The sequence below is a fragment of the Mesoplodon densirostris genome, chromosome 5 (assembly GCF_025265405.1).
Source record: "Mesoplodon densirostris isolate mMesDen1 chromosome 5, mMesDen1 primary haplotype, whole genome shotgun sequence".
Lineage (NCBI taxonomy): Eukaryota > Metazoa > Chordata > Mammalia > Artiodactyla > Ziphiidae > Mesoplodon > Mesoplodon densirostris.
The window spans coordinates 67,197,932-67,222,418 of NC_082665.1; the positions used below are offsets into that span (position 1 = coordinate 67,197,932).

Below are 24,487 nucleotides of genomic sequence, written 5' to 3' on the forward strand. Positions count from 1 at the left end.
AGGGTCTTGGGCTTCTTGTGGTGGTAAACGTGAATTGGGAAACAGACCTGATGAGATTGGATATGGTGGTCTCAAGGCAGACTCTGACGGCAAAACTGTGAATGTCGTGGGGCGAAAGAGGGTGTGGGTATTGTCAGGAGCACAGAGAGTTCTGAGGTCCCTCTTCATTTTCCACGACAGAGGTGTGGAGGCCAGGATGGAGCAGCCTTACCTGGAGCACATGGCACTCTGGGACTCCCTTTTGATTCTTGTGGGTGATGATGTGGAAGCTGGAGAAGGAGAAGAAAGGTGGCTCAAGTTGTGCATGTTACAACTCAAGAGTGCTCCACTGACATAGACTCTGATGTGCCTGGTGCCCCTGGAGAAGGGCAGCGTGACCGCCCTGGAAGAACACGCTCTTCATAGCACCTCAAACACATTGTATGAGCAAACTTACTGCATTGCTGAAACTCATTATTATTTATCTTGTCCCAAGACTGCGAATCCCTCACAAGCAGGAGCCATGTTCCTCTATCCCTCTTTTCCGGCTCCTGATACATAGTAGGCTCTTGGAATAGGTGTTGTTAGCTCTTAGTTTTTGAGTCTCATCGTCATGGCCCCAGAGATGCAAAATAACCTTGAATCTTGAAACGGAAACGCACAACTCTGTTGTTCCTTTTCTCACGACACATCAGGAGCATCTTCCTCCCTCCTCCCCCTGCAGGCTCAGATCTAATAAGCAGACTCTGCAGCCATTCCTTGGCCTGGGATGTATTCTTTCTGGTGTATTCTGGAATGCGGTGGGATCTGGTGACTGATGCTATCAGTTCCTGTGACATGTATCTCAGTCCCACAAACCTAACAGACACAGTAGTATAGTATATTCCAAAGCCCTGGGCCTATTTTGCTGCTATATCCCCCCTCTCTCTGAAAGATGGTGGGAAATATCCCATTCACTTGCCTTTTCTCTTTTTGCTTCTGTCATTGTTCCCCTAACAATAGTGTTGAATTAATGAATGAGTAAAACAGGATTTTGCCTTAAAAATGAAGGAGAGTTGCTAATGGTGAATGAGTTATTTGAGGGCTACTGCTTTTAGGAGGAACAGAGAGAACTCATTTTTCATGACTGTTCCTTCCTGTGTGACTTTCAGGAATGCATTGTAGCTGAATGCAGGGTTTGCCTCTAATATAAATCTCCAGCCTTCCATGCTTGCTTGCTTTTTTTACAGGGAGAAAGTATCCCCGTACATATGACTACTATTAAGAGATTTGAATAACATCTGCCCGAGGACCAAACTGTCTTGCCTTTAGCCACTGGAGCTCCTGGTTTTCTCTTGTGGACTATATTCTTTGTCCTAGGCACCTACCTGTCATAAACCTAAAAAATAAGGAGGTAACAGGTCCAGTGTACTGGATGTTGACTAAAACTATAGGAGCTCCCCTATTTTGTCTCTCTTAGGTCTGTATATTTATAAAGTCTTGTTTCTTTATCTCTAATTCTCTTATTTATAAGATTTACTTTTTTTTTTTTTTGGCAGTACGCGGGCCTCTCACTGTTGTGGCCTCTCCCGTTGCGGAGCACAGGCTCCAGACACGCAGGCTCAGCGGCCATGGCTCATGGGCCCAGCCACTCCGCAGCATGTGGGATCTTCCCGGACCGGGGCACGAACCCACGTCCCCTGCATCAGCAGGCGGACTCTCAACCACTGTGCCACCAGAGAAGCCCTATAAGATTTACTTTTATTTGACTTCATGCCTCTCACATGTCAAGTTCTCTGAATAAAATTTTAAAATCTTTACTGTGAGATGAAAGATGACCAAAAACCTGACAAACTTTCTACTCTGTGTATGTTTCATTGATGTGGTGCTTCAGTGACAGACGATTTGTTGGAGACTTCAGGGCAGAGCAGGATTTCTCTAAGCCAGATTTTTTGGGTTTTGGTATCGATATTATTACATGGGCACTTTGCTGATACGAAGTTGAGAGAGAGACATCTTCCTAAAACTGATTATGAATGGGAATCACTATATCTGTAAAAGCCTTCTTTTACATAGCATAACTGAGCAAAGGCTATGGAAATCTTGGAAAGTCAAAGAAGGTGAGACTAACTCTTGAACGTTTCTGATTTGCCCAACTGGCTTCAGTCTTTATTATTCCTAAAACTCACCTTCCAAATCTCTCCTATCTCTATGCTCTCTGTACAGAATCTCCTCCTTTGTTCCTTTTGGAAGGGGGTGGGGGTGATATCTGTCCCAGGCCTTGTAGGAATCAAGCTTAGGTTATGGGAGAGAGGAGAAAAAGGCATGTAAGAGAAAAGGGAATTCAGAAAATCATCCAAGAACCAGAGATTTTAATTGGCTTAAAACCCAAATTTTTTGAATTACTGGACTCAGGTGATAAAATAATTTTGATGGAGATAAGACATATATCTGCTTCTAAAACGTCCACGTAGAATGTCACAAAAAGAAGGCACCTCAGAGAGCTTTACTGGGCCAGACCTCTGAGGTGTGTGCTGGAGGTTGCTGGGGTCCCTCACTGGCTGGCATGACTCCTGGATGCATCGTTTCTGGGGAAACCAAGTTGGATTGTGGATCATGCCTCGGGGAACTTCAGAGGCCCGGCCTGATCCACACTCACTTAAGAGTGAGAAGACGTGCAGACAGTTATTAGAACTAAATGAAAAAACTTATTAATTGCTTATACGTGCTCAGCAGTTACATAATTAGAGAACACGAATGAGGAATTAATGGCTCATGTGGATGTAATAATTTTTAAAATAAAGGGAAAGACGGTGGCAAAGTAGAATGAGTATGAGAGGAACCCGGGCTTGAATCCTGACTCTGTTCTTTGCAAATTGTGTGGTATTACATAAATTCCTTAAACTTTACAAACTGTCTGTTCCTTATCTGTAAAATATCTTTTTCACAAAGTCATTGTGAGAATTATAAGAATGTATAATAGAAAATAATTGGTGGTAATTTGACATTTACACAGCACTTTCTATGTGCCAGAGACTATTTGAAAAAAATTATATACATTAGCTCACTGAATCCTCGAAAAAAGAGCAAAATGAGGTAGGTACTATTGTTATGCCACTTTAAAGAGGAAACTGAGGGACTTCCCTGGTTGTCCAGTGGTAAAGAATCTGCCTTCCAGTGCAGGGGAGGTGGGTTTGATCCCTGGTCAGGGAACTAAGATCCCTCGTGCCACGGGGCAACTAAGCCCGTGCGCCACAACTACTGAGCCCACGCTCCTCAACTAGAGCCCGCGTGCCGCAAACTACAGAGCCCACGCATTCTGAAGCCCGCACGCCACAACTAGAGAGAGAAAACCCGCACGCCACAACTAGAGAAAACCCGCATGCCACAACTCGAGAGAGAAAACCCGCACGCCACAACTTGAGAGAAGAGTGTGTGCCGCAATTAAGAACCTGTGTGCCGCAACAAAAGATCCTGCATGCCTCAACGAATATCCCACGTGCCGCAACTAAGACCCGACGCAGCCAAAGAATTTAAAAAATATAACAAATAAATAAATAAATAAATAAATAAATAGGAAACTGAGACACAGAGAGATTAAATAACTCCTGGAATATAAAGGGCAGGAGCAGAACCAGGATATAAACTCAGGAAGCCTGGTTGTTAAACATTACATTATATCGTCTCTCAGTAAGTTATCAGTCACAATAAGAACAATGTTATGATACAGATAAATTAGAAAGAAGTTGAGACATGAAACTAAGAATGGCATTTATGAAAGACAAAGAATATATAAAGTTATAAATATTACTGGCTGCCAGCTTTAACTATGGAGTCTAGTGGAAGGATTTTGGAGCAAGCATTTTGTTTTGAGTTGTCACTGCTCCTTGGAAAATGACAAATTCTGCTAACTTATATAATTTAAAATGAGGCAAGGCACTAGAAGGATAAAGTCCCTTCTCTTTTGGTGGCAGAAATTTCCTTTCATCATCCTCTTGACAATTTTATACAGGTTTCCTGGTTAAATATTTTATTCTTATCCATTAACAATCTTGCCTCTTATTTTCCTGGCAATATATTATTTTTACAGACCCTAACACTGTCAAGTTTCCTAAGTTTCTTATCTGACCACATCAGGTCAGTTAAGACCTGTGCATTCCAGTGATCATGATCAGGGTGCATTTCCTGTTCCTTTCTCCTAAATTCATTTAACCCGTTTTCCAGCAATTTGTGTTACTCCATTCCATACATTCATGGTGTTTCCTTCTCAGTTTTGACCTCTCTGTAGAATCCATGGTACCATTTCCCATCTGAACTCTCTACATGCTATGTTTTCATCTATGAATCCAACCCATTGTACCATTTTTCTAACTGTGTACACTTTGTTAACGATGCCACAAGGAAGCAGGAGAGATACACATACCCAGATTTTCTCAAAAGGGTTCTCTGTCTTTATTATGGACCTTCCCAACTCAACATTTTCTTTTCTTTTTCTTCTCACTTGATATATTCTCCATAGGCCATCTTGTCTACACAAAGGAACACTCTCCATACTGTCTATTCCAAGATCTTTATCTCCAGCCCAGATCTCTTCCAAAACCTTCCTATCCAACTACTCATAAGATATCTCCAAACTCAGATTCAACCTATGAAAAACTGAATTCATCATCTCCCATTCCTTCCTCCTTTCCCCAGCCAACTGGTTTCTCCTGCTCTCTTACCAACCCTAGAAAATGGCACCATTATCTACCAAGTCATCCAAGCTGGAACCTTAGGGTCATTTATGACCATTACCTCCTCCTTAACTCCCATAGCTAGTCATTAGCCAGCTCTTGTCAATGTTACCTTGTTAACCTTCTATTAATCCCCACTGCCATTATCTTAAAATTCAAGTCCCCATTATTTCTCACCTCATTCCTGAAGTAGCCTTCTATCTGGTCCACTACTGCCAGATCTTGCCACCCTCATGACAAAGGGCTAATAATAATATATGAAGAACGATTATAAACCAGTAAAAGGCCAACAACCAACAGAAAATGAACAAAGGGAATGAAAGAAAAGAACAAGGACCAATAATTCATGAACAGATGCTCAATCTCATATAAGGAATGATAAAATAAATTAATTAAAAATAAGGCAATGAGTTACCATTTTTCCTCTGTTAGAAACCCCAAAGTTTGAAGACACAGTACTTGCAAAAATTTGGGAAAATAGACATGCTCAGTGTACGTATTTTTGGTGCGATTGTAAGTAAATGCACGCAACCTCTTTGAAGGACAAGTGGCAATTATAAGCAAATTTATAAGTGTACACACCCTCTAAGAGGATGAATTTTTTTCACTGTATTTTCTTTGATGCAATTTGAATTTTTTCTTTTACCATGTGCATGTATTAGTTTATCAATAAGAAGTGTGTTAAATAATTTTTAAAAGTGAACTCCTATTGATAGGAAGATCTCTCATTCAGACAGCAACATGATACTTCCTAGTTACTTCATGAATCAGCCTTCAGCAGCAGCAGCCCAGGGTTTACGTTCTTCATGTCTTCCACCTATGCTACATTTACTCCAGGGCTCTGAGGGTATCTGCTTAGGTCTACTCGCTCAATAGACTTTTTTTTACTTCCTCCTCCCCCTTATTTCAGAAGTAATTTAAGAGGACTGGTGGGGACTTGACACAGGCACTCCAAAACTAAAGTTAATCACAGTAATTTGTTCTAATTTACAGAGCTCATAATGTTACATTTTGATTATAGGAAACTTACCTTCTAAATTATGCTTCTTTCGGGCTATTTTAATTCATTTTCATTTCCTGAACACACGCATACTGTAATAGCAGGAGAAGTGCTCCCAGAGCATGGTAGAAGGTTGGGAGAGGCCAGCCAGCGTTTAAAAGTGGTTGTGGACAAGGTACCCTTCAAATTGGGTTTAAGAATTCTGAGAATGAAAGTTTAAAGAATCAAACGGTGATTAATGAGATCAGTAATTTGTAGCAATAACACAACCAGAGATGACATTTTAATATCTGATTAGCATTTGAATAATACTCCAAATCCAATCAAGGTGACCTGGCTATAATTTTAGAGAAGCAAGACTTCTACACATTATGACTAAAATTAAGAAAGCTTAAACCAACTGTAATGAGCTCTCTTGGAAGACAGAATTAATTATTGCTGGTGGAGAGTACATGGTATCTGTAAGAATCACTTGGACAGGGAGATGGAGAACTAGTATTGGTCATGTGTCTCCAAGATAGAGCAAAACAGAGGGTCTTAACTAGCCAACATTCAGTCCACTTGGAAATGTTTATCCCTATGGTATACACATGTATCTGGTAAACAGCCACTAAGATTATTCTATCAGATCTTCGCATGCTCCCTGTGCCACCTTCCCAGGTTTGTTTGGCTTCTCATACAGGTTTACCTGCAGCCAGCCTCACCCGATGCCGTTCAGTCTCATAAGATCCATGGCAGTTTTAGGAGTCATTTAGTTTAACCTCTACCCAATACTGTTCCCTGACTTCTCATTACTTCCTACCCAGACCCACCATTGGTGATTCTTCTAAATAAACTTGTTCTATCAGTCCTTGAGTAAACCTTTCCCCCTGCAGCTCTAGTCCCAAAATTAGGAGAAACTTTTCAGGCCTCTTTTAAGCCTCCTGAAACTCAAATCTACTTTTATGAGGTAAATGGTTAACGTTCTTGCAACTTTATTTGGCCTTAATTGGGGGGAAAGAAAATGATACAACTATTATTTTAATTTCTTTATTTATCAATAGTATCCAAAAAAAAAAAAAAAAGAATCAAGAGTTAACAAAAAACAAGTTAAATGCAATAAGGAAGCCTACTAAATACAAATACATTTCACAAATACACAGGCAACAGAAACCTGTCCAAATTGCTTCTTGGAATTTGACTGTTTAAAAACACAAGTATAAAGGGAAGACATTCAGACTGGTCCACATGGGCTTATTAGCAGGTGGAGGAGCCCTGCTTTCCAAAAGCAGTGATGGAGTCCAGAGTCATGGCATGTGAGAAGGTTTCCATGGACACTGAATCTTAACAGATGCTGTAATATGTTTATAAAAACCATACACACACAGAGAAAGCCCAAGGAAGCTTGCAGTCTAAGCCCTGTGCTTTTAGAGAGCCGGAGGAACTGAACCCGACTTAATCCTGTTTATCTGCTCCATGCAAAGCTTCATGCAAGACTCCCCAGACTAGGCTATTTAGCAGCTTTCCGTGAATGATTGTCAGATCACATGATCCTATGGTGCAGACAGTAGCTTCCCTATTTACAGGAGGAATGCAGATTTTGCTCTTGGGAATTCAATGTTGCAGGGTAGGGTCGTCTTGGATAGCAACCACTGACCTAAATGTAACTGGTGAGGAGACACTCTGCCTTCTTGCTTTAAACAGACTGGTACTCCTGCCCTCTCTTCCATAGTGTCCAAGGGCTGGCAAATCTTGATCAAGGCGTGCTGTTGGGAGTTCTCCAAGGCACTTTGACAGGGAGGTACATTTCAGACCACACAAGTTGGGTTGGAAGACAGCTTTTAAGTAGGATGATTTACAAAAGCTCAGAATTCTAAACAAAGTGGAATGTTTTCAAAGGAGAAAAAGGAAACCTGTTTAGAAGGAATTCCATTTTCAGCACAACTGTCTCAGAGTTGCCTGTGCAGTATAGCCTACATCATTCCCCTTTGGTGGTCTGTAATCTGCTTTCTGAAAATGAGATCTTATGTCAAGTTTTTAATTTTGTTATTCCAAATGCATCCTGAACATTGTATTGAGTGGGGTTAATTATCACAGAGGCCAAAAGACACAGGAATGACTGACTTCTCCCCAATCACAGTTTTAAGATTCAATGTCCACTTTTTTCCTTCTCGAAATGTGAAACCTTCTTTCATCCTCATCTCTAAAGGGAAAGCCATTTCTGTTCCCAAGAAGGTTAAAGATGAAATGCAAAAGTGAAGACAAAGTGAAGTGGTTCTCTTTCCCACTCTCTTCCTGGGCAGGCTTTACCAGAAGGCTCTACATCACAGCACAACCTGTGGGGTCATTCAGACCGAGGTCAGCTTTGGTCAGCTTTGGTCAGCTTGTTTTTGGCTGTCTGACTCTTATATAACAACAAGGTTTCATTTATCTTAAGGAGAAGGAGGAAAATCACCTTGTCTCCTTCTGGACCAATTATCAGAACCACAGAATATACAATTTCTCAAGTCAAAAGTTTAATGCATTCCTACCTGCTGAGGAAACTGAGGCCCAGAAATAGGAAGAGACAGGGACAGAGTCAGTCTCCTAGTTATTGGAGGATCAGTTAGCATATTGATAGGCTGGGACATCTAAGCCTTGCTTAGCTGCACTGGTCTCAATCCTTTGGAATACTGATTTGCATGGATCTATGAGAATGAATGAAAACAAATTAGCTTTTTGGATCTTAAAAGCTTTGTATGGAGACACTTCTCCTGGCTGCTGTCTGAGGTACTCCCTGCTCCTCTGGCAGACTGCTGACCCACTGGAAGCCAGGGGGCAAACTCTGGGCTGCATCTAGTATGTGGCAGGGCTGGGGGGAGTCCAGGTGATAGCAGTCCCTGCACAAGGAAGAACCCCAAACTCTCCCACCTCTGAAATGGCAAGACTAATGAAAAATAATTACAAAAGCTTAATTTCTAGTCAAGAAAATAAAATATTAAACAACAACAACAATAATATAATGATAATAACTGAAGAATGAAATCAACTTGCCAAAAAAGTTTACAGAAAAATAGCACCTTTGGTAAAAAGTATTTTAAAAATTTGGTTAGGTCTCTAAGGGGCTCAAAGTCTACAAGTATCTGCATCATTTGGGTGCACCCTCCCAGACACTGGGTAGCTAGGAGGATGGCCGTGTATCTAGAGCCAGTGGCTGGGGCCATGAGGAGAAGCACAGATGCTAGAGGTCTGTTATGCTGATGGCAGCAGGAAGGGCTGGAAGCCGAACGCAGTCTTCTCCACTGAGCTTCCCAAATCCCTCCTCTGGGGACAGCCTGCTAAGCTCTTTCTCACTGCCTGCACCCCCTTCAGCATGTTCACAGCTGTGGTAGACCCAGATGTGGGTACACTCTCCCAACACCGATGCAGTTTCCTAGCTTGCCTCCAGCCCCCGAGCACCATTTACAGTTTCTCTCAAAGTATTCCTAGAAATGAAGGCTATGGCCCTTCCCCTCCTAGCCAGCCACCCCCATTTCCTTTATTGCAAAACAAATAGACAAAATAAAACTCATTGCTATACAAGCAAATACTGGTGATTTGGCGATTGTAGCAGACACTTGCGTATACTGGACTCAGCGCTGAAGTGGGAGAGAAGGTGCCAGGCTCTGGACACCTTTCCCAGATGCCTCCTCATTAGATCTCTTTGGTGCTCACTCTTTTGGTCTTTTCAGCTGTTTCCTTTGAGAAGCAAGAGTATAAGTGTTACGAAATTAAAAAAAAAATTATTGGCATTTATCTAGTCTTCAAGACTTTACATAGCATTGACAGATACATGCTTATGCCAAGTTCTGTTTACTTGTCTATCTCCTCTGTGGATGATGAACAACTTGAGGACAAGGATCATGTCTTACTTATGACACGGCTGTATAGGGACTGTTGCTAAATTAAGAGCTGACCCGGGGCTTCCCTGGTGGCGCAGTGGTTAAGAATCCGCCTGCTGATGCAAGGGACACGGGTTCGTGCCCCGGTTGGGAAAGATCCCACATGCCGCGGAGCGGCTAGGCCCGTGAGCCATGGCCGCTGGGCCTGCGCGTCCGGAGCCTGTGCTCCGCAACGGGAGAGGCCACAACAGTGAGAGGCCCGCGTACCACAAAAAAAAAAAAAAAAAAAAAAGAGCTGACCCCATTTAAACTCCTATGAAACAATAAGGTCAGACATTATTATATTCATTTTAAAAATGAAGAAAAGGATGCTAAATGGAGGTGCTACAAAATGTTCTGAATCCAAGTTGGGAGAAGCATTAAGAGCAACAGACTCGGGACTTCCCTGGTGGCACAGTGGTTAAGAATCCATCTGCCAACTCAGGGGACATGGGTTTGAGCCCTGGTCCGGGAAGATCCCACATGCTGCGGAGCAACTAAGCCCATGAGCCACTACTGAGCCCACGTGCCACAACTACTGAAACCCATGCTCTGCAACAAGAGAAGCCACTGCAATGAGAAGCCCCGAGAAGCCTGCGCACCGCAACGAAGAGTAGCCCTCGCTCACTGCAACTAGAGAAAGCCCGCGGGCAGCAACGAAGACCTAACGCAGCCCAAAACACACACACACACACACAAAGAGCAACAGGCTCTGGAGGCAGATGGCCTGAGCTTGAATCATGGGCGTGTGACTTTCTGGGGGACTTTGGGCATATTATGAAATCTTCTGTGTTTCAGTCTTTAACTACAAAATGAGTACTACCTCTTACACCAGTGGCCCATTTCTCCAAAGAAGACATTCTTACTTATAGCCAAAAAGCAGATGAGAAGATGCTCAACATCTAGTCATTAGGGAAATGAAAATCAAAACTACAATGAGATGTCACTTCACACCCACTAGGATGGCTAATAAAAAATAACGACAATGACAAATGTTGGTGAGTTTGTGGAGAAATTGGAATACTGCTGGTGAGGATATAAAATGGTACATTCACTTTGGAAAACGGTCTGGAAGTTCCTCAAAAGATGAAACACAAAGTTTCCATATGATGCAGCAAATCTCACTCCTAGGTATATACCCAAGAGAACTGAAAACATAAGTCCACACAGAAACTTGCAGAAGAATGTTCATAGCAGTATTGTTTATCATAGCCAAAAAGTAGAAACAACCTAAATATACATCAACTGATGAATGGATATATAAAATGTGGTACATCCACACCATGAAATGTTATTTTGCCATAAAAAGGAATGAAGTCCTGATTCATGCTACAACAAGGATAAACCTTGAAAACGTTACACTAAATGAAAAAAGTCAGACAGAAAATGCCATATATCATATGATTACATTTATATGTGTCCATAATAGGCAAATCTATAGAAATAGAAAGTAGATTAGTGGCTGCCAGGGGCTGGGGAGGAGAGAATGTAAGTGACTTCAAATGGGTATGGGGTTTCTTTTAGGGAAGATGAAAATGCTCTGGAATTAGACAGTGGTGATGGTTGACAATCTTGTGAATATATTAAAAACCATTGGATTGTATACTTTAAAAGGATGAGTTTTATGGTATGTGAATTACATCTCAATAAAAAAATTAAATAGGGAATAAAAAACAAGTGTCTGGCATCTAGTACACACTGTTGGTGCCCCATCCATAACCCGTGCCTTTAACGTTTCAGTACACTGGCCTGGCTTCTTACTACCAGCAGCTGCATCTCTTTGCCTGAGGCTTTCTCTGGCTGCTGGAGCCTGCTCTGCCCACACATGCTGACAGGGCAGAAATGCCAGGGAATTCATGTTGGCTGGTGGCGGCTCTCAGCCAATGGCTGATGGGAGTTCATACAGGCATAGCCCAGCTCCCTGCTCCCTTGTGCACAATAACTATTCCTGGAGATGTGCAACAGGACTAAGCTCCACTTGCTCCCAGTGGTAACAAGCCTGCATACACACTCTTTATTGTTTCTTTCCCTTCCTGGGCTCTCTTCCCAACTCCCCTTCTGGCGTTTCCTGGGACTGCCTCCCAGATAAACTATTTGTACTTGAGTCCTTGCCTTAGCGTCTGCTTCCGAGGCAACTCACATAAAACAGAGACGCTAAAAAATGTTAGCTATTATCATTCACTCCCCACTGTCTACTCTGATCATTTCTCCACCCTAGACGAAAGGAATTCCTATTAAGTTCTATGTGCTTTTAAGGGTTTATACTCATCTGGAGGCTCAAGGCTGCTGAAATATGGAAAAACGAAGGGCTAGGAGCTTCTGCATTTGTTTAAAAAAATGACATGAGGGCTTCCCTGGTGGCGCAGTGGTTGAGAGTCCGCCTGCCAATGCAGGGGACACGGGCTCGTGCCCCGATCTGGGAAGATCCCACATGCCACGGAGCGGCTGGGCCCGTGAGCCAAGGCCGCTGAGCCTACACGTCGGAGCCTGTGCTCCACAACGGGAGAGGCCACAACAGTGAGAGGCCCGCGTACCGTAAAAAAAAAAAAAAAAAAAAAATGACATGAGGTTTCTACACTATCAGTGACAATAATGACAATGCATACGAAAAAGCATCAGTAAATATGAGCATTTATTATTAATACTAATAATTCTTGATTTTCAAGTCAAATATTTCATCTCAATAGTTCTTGTGACCATTATATTCCTTAAACACTTATATGTCAGAGAGAAGGCCCGCATTACCAGACCCAGTTTACAGACAGATGACTCAAGGAGCAACATCCTCTGTTAAAACTACAGGTAAACCAGTGGAAAGACAGGCCTAGAAGTCCAGCATATCCATGTTTTCTCCCTAGGCCCTCAGAAAAATATGTCAGTGGGTCACTATTCTGCTAAGAACCTTTTCCCCAAGAAGGTCTTCAACTTAATGGCATAGAACCTGAACAGAATTCTGATTTATTATCTTCTCAAGTCTCTAGGAAGCAGAATCTTTAAGTTTCCAGGCTATGTTCTAGCTAGCCTGGCATTTAACTTAAATCCTTTCTGCTGTGGTCCAAATCCACTAATTTCATGCCCATCGAGAGCCAACTGTACACCAGACCCTGTGCTAAATGCAGGGCTACAATGGTGAGCAAGTCACAGAGCCTGCCCTCAAGGGGCTCACAGTCTTTGGGTCTGGGCACTGGTGGTGAAAAGAAATAGGAGGTTTTTTAGACTCTGCTCATTTGCAAACCACTTCCAACACATTTGCAAACCACCACTCAGCTGATTCTAACTTACAAAGCAATTTACCAAGTTGTAACCTACATCTGTTGGGGCATACTGGCCCCACAAGGACTCCATCAGGGAGCTACATGTATCATGGTTTGCATAATACAGGTGTATCGTTCGGGACCTATTGTATGGGACAGAGCACATCTCCTTGGTCACCTGCGGAGTCACGCAGTGTCTGAGTGGTGGAAGGGCCTGGTGGCAACAGGGATACCTGAACCAGCATGGAGGCTGCAACTCACCTGGTGCTTTTGGAGCTCCTCAACATATCTGGTCATTTCCTCCTCTGTATGGGTCTGGGCCCCCTTCTGATTCTTTCCTGTAAGAAGAACCAAGGCTCAGAGCAGTGGTGGCTGAGGGAGGCCGGTTAGGGATCCCACTAATACCTACCTTTTAGGCTCTCAATTTCATTTCCCATTTACCATATGGAAGGTGAGGTGAATTACCCACATTTCTCTAACTACCAAGTGTCCCAGTGCAATGGACACCTCCAAAGTAATGTGCGTAGGTAGTAAGTGACTGGGCCAGGGCTCAAATGCAGGCCAAGGGGAGAGGGATGGAGCTGGGGTTCTAGAAAACTTTTCTGAAACATCTCTTTGTAGAAGGGTGATAGTGGTGATGCTGACTTGTGCACGGCCCCCTCCTCCCCAAACTCTCCCTGACATCTCTATCTCCCAACCCACCCTGCCCATGTCTCAACTATCTCAACTTTCTTTTTGGGGACCCAATGCTGTTAATTCAAACATGTCTATGAACATGCCTCCTTTTCCTGCTTGGCATGGATGGCAAGCAAGAGTCATTTTGTCTTCCAACCACCTAAGTCTTTGACATATAGGATTTCCTAAGCTGTCATAAGGATTAAGTGGGTTAATATGTAAAGTGCTTAGAAGAAATGCATGTAGTTCTCACTCTTATGCATTTGCTTTCTTTATTATTATTACCATTCTAATCTCTTATCAACATTTGATCTTATCCTGGGTCTCGAACCTCTCTTGTTCCAAACCTCTGGAGTGACTTTCCAACATAATGCATCTGGCATTAAGTGCTTTGCCCTCAATGCTGCCCCCTGAGAGCTCTGACATTACAAGTATGAGCCAGGCTCTTGCTCCCCAGTTTCCTTGCTGGGACCCAGCCACTGCACTCTTCCCCACCATCCCCACCCTGACTTCTCTCAGGGTGATTTCACGAAGGAAGCTGTCTCCGTGCCGTCCCTTCTTTCTGTGTGAGGTGCACAGCTCACCGTCACAGGTCATGGCTGTGCAGACCCAGTTTCCACAGGCACACACACAGCGGTTACAGTCCACCTCGGTCTCAGCTCCGTCAGCATATGTTTCATCCTCCAGAGCACACTCTGCAGGACCAGAAATAAGAGGCAAAAGTTTAGGGCAAGGGTGGAACAGGGCGTCTTGGCTATAGTCTGTGCATGTTACCCCTTTCCCAGACAAGACCTGCTTGTCCCTCAGAGGCACCATATCTGAGCAAACGCCACCATCAACCCGAAGATTTTTGGACCTGAATCTCAGCTCGGAGATGCTGGGCTGGCGCCCAGTCTAGAATCGTGGAAGGGAATTTTCTTAGTAAGCTCTGGAGAGTTCCACGATCCCCTCTATCTTGGCCGCCTCTAAATGTCCCCACTCCCTACAACCCCATCCCTATTTCTTAGGTTAGGCATACTCTTCTCTGGAGGGTTGAAGGCTGGATTGAGACACTTGAGGAACTCTTGGAAGCTGAGTTTCCAGTCAGCATTTTCATCAGACAGTTCAATGAGAGCATCGACACAGAGTCCTCTGAAACGAAACACAGGAGAACCGTGTCAGCAAGACCTCAGCTTCAGTCCCAAAGAGAGGAATTAAGCATCAGGATTACACAGACCTAGGCCTCCACAGGTGGCCAAGGGGACTATTTAAAGAGAACGTTTCTACACGGACCTCCTACAACCATTATGCGTCCCGACTCCTGTAAGCATCTAAACTTTAGTTTATTATATGGGATGTCAGATCACTCAAGCTGTTCAAATGATATGCCCAAGATGACTAAAGTTTCCTGGATGGTTTTGTCCACTTGGATTGGCAAATGTTTCACCACCTGCATACCTTCCACTAGCAGTTGCCTTTCCCCACGCTATGCGTGTCAAGTCAACCCAACTAGAAAAATCAAACAGAAGTGGTAGGAACAGATGATATGAAATGCATGTGTGATTTGAAAGAACATGAGTTGAAGCCAGCATCACCACTATCACCCTTCTGCTAAGAGATCTTTCAGAAAAGTTTTCTAGAACTCCAGCTCCCTCCCTCTCCCCTTGGCCTGGATTTGAGTCCTGGCTCAACCACTTACAACCCAAATGGCCTTGGGCTAGTTATTCAACCTTCCCGCACCTGTTTTCTCATCTGTAAAATGGGAACAAGGAGCCCTCCTTCACTGGGGTATTATGGGGATCAGATGTTGAACTTGTAAAATATTACCTCATTTCAGGTTATCAAAATAAGAAGGATTTACAGATATTATACTTTAAGGTCATGGGCTATTATTAGGAAAGAATCCTAGAATCTGGGTTTCATGCTTTGAAATCTTTTGAACAAATAGGTGCTTTTCCTATTTTTAATTCTTACCAGTATACTGGAGCCACACCAGAAGTTTCTTAGGGGTTAATTTTTATTAATATTTACTCTGGAATAATACCAGAAAAGGAGAGGAACGTGCTTACATTTGTAACAATTAGAGTTCTCTACATGAAATAGCACTGGTTATCTTAAAATCAGAACTAAAGCTCTTTTAGACCTATCGTTAAATAGAACATTAAAGTAATTCCTGAAGAAAATTAAACATTAAAACATCACCCACGACACTCAGAAACAACTTTGGTCTGATATGATCATTTATTTTATTTTATTTTATTTTATTTTTTTGCGGTACGCGGGCCTCTCACTGTTGTGGCCTCTCCCGTTGCGCAGCACAGGCTCCGGACGCGCAGGCTTAGCGGCCATGGCTCACGGGCCCAGCCGCTCCACGGCATGTGGGATCTTCCCAGACCGGGGCACGAACCCGTGTCCCCTGCACCGGCAGGCAGACTCTCAACAACTGCGCCACCAGGGAAGCCCTGATCATTTATTTTAAAATTACTTTCTTCCATTCCTTGCAATTTCTGGCCAAAAACAGTAATTACTTGATCAGATATCATAACGTTCACAGAAGAGACCAGGACAGAATCCCTATTTTGCTTTTTACGTCACATTGATTTTGACACTGGTGGCTCCTTTGCAGGTAGGAAGGGGTTCAAATCCCTTCTCTCATCCAGCCTTCCCTCGTGGACCTCTCCCTTACCCCCTCACTCCACTCACCTAAGCAGCTTGTTGTTCCCCTGGTCTGCATAGGTAGTGATGTTGATGGCGGTTTCATTTTGCTCCACAAATTTCAAAAATTCGCTGGAGTCCAAGCGAGAGTCACCATTATCAAAGTTCTAGAAAGGGGACAAAGTGACCTTTCAGGAGCGTTTTGTAAAACCCCAGCTCTATCATTCCCCCATTCAGCTTGACCCATCTCTGGTTCATCTTCTTCTTGACACCGTCCAACCCTGCTCTGCCCTTTGAGCAAAAAATGTTCGAAGCCCTGGGGCACCCAGAGAAGGAAGGCACCTGTGCCCCAAGATGACAGAGTCAATGTGTCTGGGCAGAGGTCACTGAGGGCCTTTCAATCCTAGACCCTGCTCAGGATGGCAGCTGAACCTAGGCCTGCACTGTCCAAGGAGCCTGGGGGTGCTTAAGAGGTCTCTGTAGCTGCATCCCTGACCCTGTTCCAGACATTCTTGACTTCACTCCACCACTCCATGTTCTCAAACCCTAATGATCATGGAACAAACTTGTGAATCAGAATCTGTGTCGGAGCCCAGGATGTGTATTTCTAACAAGCTGCTTGGGAACAATGATGCAGGTGACCCTCAGAGCTCACTCTGGGAATCACAGGACCATTTCTTGCTGCTTGATTTCCAGCCTCGCTGGCCTGCTTTCAGTGATTACTTCTCACACTGGTACACCTAGCTGACCTCATCAGTGAGAAGTCAAAGGCAAAGGCCCCTGCATGTTACTTGCATTGATAACCTGCCCGTGGAGGTGGTGCAAGCCCCCTACCCCTCCTTCCTATGCTGCAGGCTACACTGTAGATGGTGCAGCCTGTCCTCATGACCCAGCTCACACCCCATGAGCACAAGGCAAGGGTGTAGTGAGCTCAGTACTGTCCTCCCTTTGGCAAGAGACCTTAGCCATCTGGGACAATTCAGGATGCCCAGGCCCTAGCTGCAGGAGGAGGGTGGCAATTTCAAGGCTCTGATCAAAGTCCAAGTTGGATACTGCTGCTCTCCTAAATAGTTCTAGTGGAAAAAAAATTTTTTTCAAAATTCTTTCCCTAGGCTGCCTCATACTGCTACCCTGGGAAATAATCAGCACCCCCATGTTACTTTCAAAGTGGCTCCCAGACGGTGGAAGGGATTCTGGAAGAAAAGTCTGACTAGGTTTCCAGGTAGAAGGGAAAGATACAGCTACTGACTCTCCTTGCGTGACTGTCATGTGTCATGTGCATTCCACTCTAAGGTTGTAAATCTTTCCGTGGTATGTAGGACGGGTATGTATAAAACAACTCTTGTAGGCCTTTGCTTAATCCCTAGTTATCATTCTCATCCTAATTCCTAGGAAAAGGTCTCAGATCTCTGGTCACTGTACTTATACCCTGGCTCCAATTTCAGCCCTGGCCACCAGGAATTCAGGGTGTGTGTGTGTGACACGGTCATAAAAGGCTCTCTCTACCCGGTCTTCCCCTCTTCACTCTGTTATGCTTTTGTCTAAAAATTGTGACTGAAACACCAGTTGAGATGAGAGTCTGATTCTGGTTCTTATCCAAATTCCGATTAGATCTGTTTTGCAACTGATTTTGATGTAAGGAATGCCGACTGGGCTGGAGGGCAATTCACTGGTTCAGAAACAGTCTCTGTGAGATACTGATCTCTCAGCAACAGGCAGCTGTCTGCCTAGTGGGAAGAAGCCTCCCTTTGAAGATTGCACCATATGGTTCTTTGATAATCATCAACAAGTAGATAGTGCAAACCCTGTTTTCTCGGAAGACACTGGGAAGAGCGGAGCATTTGTTTGTCAGTCAGGAGTAAGCTTTCTTGGTTAGCATGAGAACGCCCTAAAGAAAAGCTACTTTCTCAAGTGGCCTTGCAGTGTTTAGATGGGAGCCTATTAGAGAGAGTTACTGCCAGAGGAGGTGGAGATGTGTGGAGGGGGGTGTGTGGCCCTGGTCCTTGAGAATCAAATTAACAGCAGCTGCCAGTGATGCCCAAGGCAGGGTGCCATCAAGGGGCCACCACGAACGGTTACAAGGTCCCAGGAGGTCTCCTGGAAAGAGTGTCCTGGGCCCCACGGCTCCTGGGCTGTAATGACCATGGCAAAGTCACTGCTCACGACCGACCCAGCAGGTGCTGCTCACTTGGCTTTCGAAAAATCATTTTCTTCTTTTCTTTTTTTTTTGTGGTATGCGGGCCTCTCACTGTTGTGGCCTCTCCCGTTGCGGAGCACAGGCTCCGGACGCGCAGGCTCAGTGGCCATGGCTCACGGGCCCAGCCGCTCCGTGGCATGTGGGATCTTCCTGGACTGGGGCACGAACCCGTGTCCCCTGCATCGGCAGGCGGACTCTCAACCACTGCGCCACCAGGGAAGCCCGAAAAATCATTTTCTTTTAAGTAACCTTCTGCTCATGTCCAACTCTCCTGGCTCCTTTCTGTAGACAAGGAAACACCCCTGCCCCCAGGGCTCTCTAATGTGGGAGTAGCTGAGAGAGAAGACAGAGTGAGAGGCTGTGCTTTCTCTTCTCAAACACTTGGAATCCAGAGAGATTTACTTTCTGTCACAGAGAGAAACTTCTACCTAAAGACGGTAACACATATGAAGTCCTAAATGACCAATATCCTATTTCAACCCAACCTGATATGTTTCCATCTGTGGGGTCCATGATGCCAGTTAGAAAGAGGAAGCCACAGACTAGGCAGGTGTTGACCACATTCAGTGGCCACAGAGGTGCCAAGAAGTCCCTTGTGTGTGTGCGTCGCCCCCGAGTCCGGGCTGGCTAGGCCTGCGACACACCCTGGGGGCATGTGAGGGCGTCCGTCTGGGGATGAGCCTCCAAGGGCATCTACCCAGAGATGTGTGTGTCTGTAAGTGAGGGGGGCTTTTGTGCAGGTGCGGGAATGCGGGCACCTGAACGTGTGTGTAGGATGTGTCTCTGTGTGGCATGCACATCTCTGTATGTGGTGTGTGTATGTCTGTGTTTCTGTGTGTGGTATGTTTATCTGGGTGTGATGTACCTATGTGTGCGACTATGTCCTTATCAGTCAGCAGGAAGAGCGCCCTTAACTGCTTCTTCCAACAACTGTCTCAAGCTCTCTGAAAGATCTCCACATCATGGCAGCCCTACTCATTGCTAGATACTATTTCCTCCCTCGTTTTCCTCTTTGAAAGCAGCATCTCTCCTCCCTCCAACTGGAACGATCTGTCTCTTCAACTAAACACAATGGGAACAGCAATATCTAGGTTCATGAAGAATTCTGGACCCATGAAATACCAGTCCACTGACTCTCCTCAGATGAAGAGAAACTCTGCAGGCCATGGATGGTCAAGTGAAAGACTTAGAGAAAAGCCAAACTGGGCGGGAAAGAGGCTGAAGTGGCCTGGGTTTGGGTATTGGCAGGCAGCTCTACAAGGTGTCATATGGAGGATGGGGATACAGCCTGGCCATATTTTTCATGGACAGGCTCTCCAAGACCCTTGTGGCTTTAATTGCCCAAAGGGAGCAGCCCATGTGTGTTAGATCCCAAAGGCTGGACTCCTGGAGTCCCACTGTCTGTCACAGCTTCATGGAATGATCTATGAAGAAACTCAGGGACTCTATGCAGGTTTACGTTTCCTTGTGGTCTGGGAAGATGTGATCAGGTAATGGGAGAGGAAGTCTCCCTTTCTCCGGGCTGAACCGTCTTTGACTCCAACTCTGGATTACCTTAAAGTACTTGTCTAGGATTTCACTGTAGTTGCTGCCTTTAGAGAACCAGCCATCTGGGATGATCTCCGCTTCCAGCCACTGGATGATGCGACGCCGGAGTTCATCGCGGTTGGACTGATAGCAAACGACTGCAGGAAAGGGGAGGGAGGCCAGCCGAGCAGTGAGGACCCCAATGTCACCGAGCACCGCGTACATGGGGACTCAGTGCCCAGGAGTCTGCATGTGTCATCTCACTGAATTCTCACAGCAATCCAGGGAAACAGGTTTATTACACACATTTACAGAGGAGTCAGCCCAGGGTACACACTAGAAAGTATCTAACCCAGGATTCAAGCTCATGTCTAAAAATATAAAGTTTGAGAATGTTGAAACAGATTATGTTGCTAAGGCGAGAAAAAAGAAAGAAAAATAAAGGACATTTTCATTAACTTTAGGAAGCTGAGGGGAAGAAAAATCAATCAATAGAACAGCTCTCTTGGCTCAAAGATGAGCTGAAATAAAAAATGAATAGGTGAGAACATTACAATTCTTTTTTTTTTTTTTTTTTTTTTTGCGGTATGCGGGCCTCTCACTGTTGTGGCCTCCCCCGCTGCGGAGCACAGGCTCCGGACGCGCAGGCTCCGGATGCGCAGGCTCAGCGGCCATGGCTCACGGGCCCAGCCGCTCCGCAGCATATGGGATCCTCCCAGACCGGGGCACGAACCCGTATCCCCTGCATCGGCAGGCGGACTCTCAACCACTTGCGCCACCAGGGAGGCCCAACATTACAATTCTTTATGCACTGGATTTCTGATTCTTTCTATATAGCTTTTCGACTCTCTCACTTAAAAACTTCTCCCACTTAAAATTTTATACTTCATTATGAACAACAGAAAATGAGGCCAAGGAAGGGCACGTTGAAGCCCTGCTCTAGACAGCTGTTCATCGTAAGCCACATGGCAACAACAGGTGGGGCTGAGAGTCCAGTGGATGGGGAAGCAGAGAAGGGAAAGCCTCGGCAAAAGGGAATTCCTGGAGGCAACACATGTTGGGATGTGAAAAGGGCACTGAGCCAGGGAAATGAAACTATGGGCACTTTCCCCCACTCTGCCACTTCCTAGCTGTGTGACTCAGGGAAATTCACTTAACTTCTCTGAGCCTAGATTTCCTCCTCTATAAGGTAATTATAGTAAAAGCTACTTCACAAGGTTATTGTGAGGATCTAAGGAAAAGTGTATGCTAAAAGAGTCTGGTAACTATAAATCATGAGGAAATTTTAAATTTGTATTCATAGAAAACCATGGAAAGAGTCTCACTGTCATTTCCAATCACCCCTTTCAAAACGAGTTGTCCTATTTGATTCTCCTTGTCCCGTGACACCCGCAGGTCTCACAGAGCACTGAAGGAGGGACTTGGTGGCTTTCCCATCCTTGCAGTTCAATCATTACTCAGCAAAAATGGAAAACACAGCCAACATTCTGACCCAACCAGCTGCTTCCCGTGACAAGCACAAAAAAATGCAGTTTTGCAGCTTTTGTGAGCTATGTTGAGGAGCGACCAGTTCTGGGTCACAAGTTCTGACACACTGAAGATCTTGTGAGCTTTGGCAGGCATTGTGGAACATGGAATTTCCTTCCTAAGATGCACACTGTAGAAAAAACAGGCACTCACCTGGGCTGGCAGATGGACTTACAGATTTCTTCTCTGCAAAACAAAAGGAGAAAATGCATAATGCAAAGTGAGGAAAAAAGAAATTTCTGTGTATTGCTAGGATTAAAACTGCCCACATTAAGGGGGCCACTTATATCTTTCCATCACTTCGTCTTGAGTCCTTATATCCTCTCCTTCCAGGTCCCATGTTTGGGGATCTTTGCTTCCCTGCTTTGTTTGACATTTTGAGGCCATTGAGTTACCCTCCTGATCTCACACCTCCTACTGTTAGCTCGCGAGGGGGCGGTGCTGCTGGGAGTTTGAGAATTCATACAGAATCATTATGGACAAAGAAATGGAGACCAACATGTGGGAAACAGCTTCTTATTTCTCCAAGGAAGTTCAAGGCTGGCCAGGAGGCTGGTGTCTAGTTAGCAACAAGCTTGGGACCCCTTCCCTCTTACCATAATAGCAATGGTTTGAGTGTGAATTAGAGGAAATATAATATTATCAGGGCTGAGAGGTGCCCAAATTTAAAAAGCATAGGATATGTGAAATTTATCTGCTTTCTAAAAAGGTACGGAATTCAGTTAAATACTACCATATTATTGACTGTTGATGTGGTTCCCTATCCACTATCCATCTCCAGACAGCGCTGAAAGCCACATTGGGAATCTGATGCAGGAAGCACAGGGTAGAGGCCTGGGCCACCCAAGGCAAACCCAGCAGGCTCATGAGCACCAAGGGGATGCCTCTCCAAGCAACTGGGTCGTCTCCACAGCTTTGGGCACTATGCTCAGGGCGGAAAGGACTCCAGGAAGCCAGGCCACACTGCTCCGTTCCATGGCTCCCCAGCTGGAGCTGTGATGTGGTGATGAGAGCACTCTTTACCTTTGCAGTGTCCATCGTAATCGACCTGGATTTTGGATCCAGTGAGGCAGGCATCTCTATGCAGCTCGCAGTGGTTGAGGTAGGTCTTGCTGTTGCTGCCACACACAGGCCTCTTGTGAGGTTTGCATTGCTGAAACAGACCGCGGAGGATGTTGGTATAGTTAGGGCTGAGTTAGTGTGTGTGCACGTGCACACACACACACGTGCACACGCACACAGAGCCATCTTGTGAGGGGAGTCCCCACCAGCAGAGATGCCTTCTATCCTGCCAGGGCAACAGGGAGCCTCAGCTCTGGCATCAGTGACCTTACCCCACTCATTGTTGGAGGGACCACATCACCTTGCAGCCCCTCGTGGTGCTCTGTGCTGATCCTGGCCCAGGGTCATCTCTTCTACCCCTACTCCAACCCTATCAAATTAGCAGGAAGAGCATTTTATTCGAAGTCAGGAATCTGGATTATCTATCACTTTATCACTTTGTAGAAAGGCAATCAATCAATGTCTCTGGATGATCTAAGATCCCTTAAAATTCCAACATTCTACGACACAAAACAGCCAGAGCTGGGAATGTGGAGAGACTGAAAGGCAGGCACATACAGCTCAACCCCCATCACCCCAATTCTTCACTTGTTCCAGGGTCTTGCTATAAGAATCTTTGCTCTCTTGCTTTATTTAGTATTTTGTTTTTCTCCTAATCTCACAACAGTTGCTGTGAGGCACTCACAGGCAGGGGGTGCCTCGGTCTTTGTGAAGGACTAGATAGTAAATGAACTAAGGTTCACTTGGCAACCTGATTCTACTTTGGCTATACTATATAAAGTGCCACTGTGACAGGCAAGCTCAGTTTCTTTAGACTTCCATGATTTTTTTGGTTTCTTTTAAATTTTATTTATTTATTATTTTTGGCTGCGCACAGGCTTTCTCTAGTTGCAGCGAGCGGGGGCTACTCTTTGTTGCGGTGCGCGGGCGGTGGCTTCTCTTGTTGCGGAGCACGGGCTCTAGGCGGGCGGGCTTCAGTAGTTGTGGCACGTGAGCTCAGTAGTTGTGATTCGTGGGCTCTAGAGTGCAGGCTCAGTAGCTGTCGTACACGAGCTTAGTTGCTCAGTGGCATGTGGGATCTTCCCGGATCAGGGCTCGAACCCGTGTCCCCTGCATTGGCAGGAGGGAAGCCCGAGACTTCCATGGTTTTTGAAAGGGGTAAGGGGGGAGCAAGTTCTGCTCAGACCTAATTAATAAAGGCACTAAAGCAAAAAAGAGTAGTTGTGGTGGTAAAAGAACACAGAACCCTGGAACTGGAAAGTAGCCCAACCTTTCCAACGTATAGACCAGAAAAACAAAGCCCAGACAGACAAACTTCTTTTAACCAATACTTACCACCACTGGCTTCTTACCATGTGCTGGCCCTGAGCAAAGCCAAACATGGTCTGTCTTTATGGCATCCAGTGGCAACTAATTTGTTTAAAATCACACAATGATATGTGGCCGAGCTGAGGCTAGACAGCAGGTTTCTGGACCCTAAATGGCCACGTAGTGGCCAGGAACACCACTAGTGAGGACATCCCAGAGTCCCCAGCAGATCTGGTTTGCAGGTTTCTGAGTTGGGGACTTCCTTTCTGGGACAATGGGTCAGGATCTTTCAACAGGGGACTAAGGTGGGTGTATTTACTTGTAGAATTACAGATGAATTTCCAGTCTTGGGTTCATTTGACAGAAAGGAGAAAAAAGGGCACACATCCAGGTTATTTATGTTTGCCAAGAGCAAGAATCCTGCCTACAAAAGAAGTATTTCTTAAAAGGTCACTTTGTTTTTTAAACTTCATTAAAAGCAAAAACAAACCTGAGAAATCTGCGTTCCATCTAGTATTTTAAAATATGCATATCCTTTGACCTAGCATGCCCCAGTGTGACTCAATCCTACAGAGATAAAGCCAGCAGCATGTAAGAATATTTGTAGAAAGATGTCATTGTTGGTAGTGGTAAACAACCCATGAAACAACCTAAATGTCCATCTATAGGAAAATGACTACATAAATCTGGTTCCTGTATATCACTAAATATTGAGGTATTAAAAAATGAGTTAG

The 24,487-nt window shown here is 44.8% G+C and overlaps 1 protein-coding gene across 1 annotated transcript in view; it reads right to left on the reverse strand.

Annotated features, from left to right (window-relative positions):
* Positions 1 to 6,706: 6,706 nt before the first annotated feature.
* Positions 6,707 to 24,487, reverse strand: part of FSTL1 (follistatin like 1) — a 52,091-nt gene continuing 34,310 nt past the window's right edge. Inside the window, exons 4-11 of the mRNA XM_060098982.1 lie at positions 22,407 to 22,536; positions 21,537 to 21,569; positions 19,884 to 20,014; positions 16,181 to 16,299; positions 14,517 to 14,629; positions 14,083 to 14,193; positions 13,085 to 13,161; positions 6,707 to 9,387 (exon numbers count right to left, since the gene is read on the reverse strand). Coding sequence (XP_059954965.1) covers positions 9,343 to 9,387; positions 13,085 to 13,161; positions 14,083 to 14,193; positions 14,517 to 14,629; positions 16,181 to 16,299; positions 19,884 to 20,014; positions 21,537 to 21,569; positions 22,407 to 22,536 — 759 coding nt within the window. The 3' untranslated portion in view covers positions 6,707 to 9,342. The remainder of the gene's footprint in view (positions 9,388 to 13,084; positions 13,162 to 14,082; positions 14,194 to 14,516; positions 14,630 to 16,180; positions 16,300 to 19,883; positions 20,015 to 21,536; positions 21,570 to 22,406; positions 22,537 to 24,487) is intronic.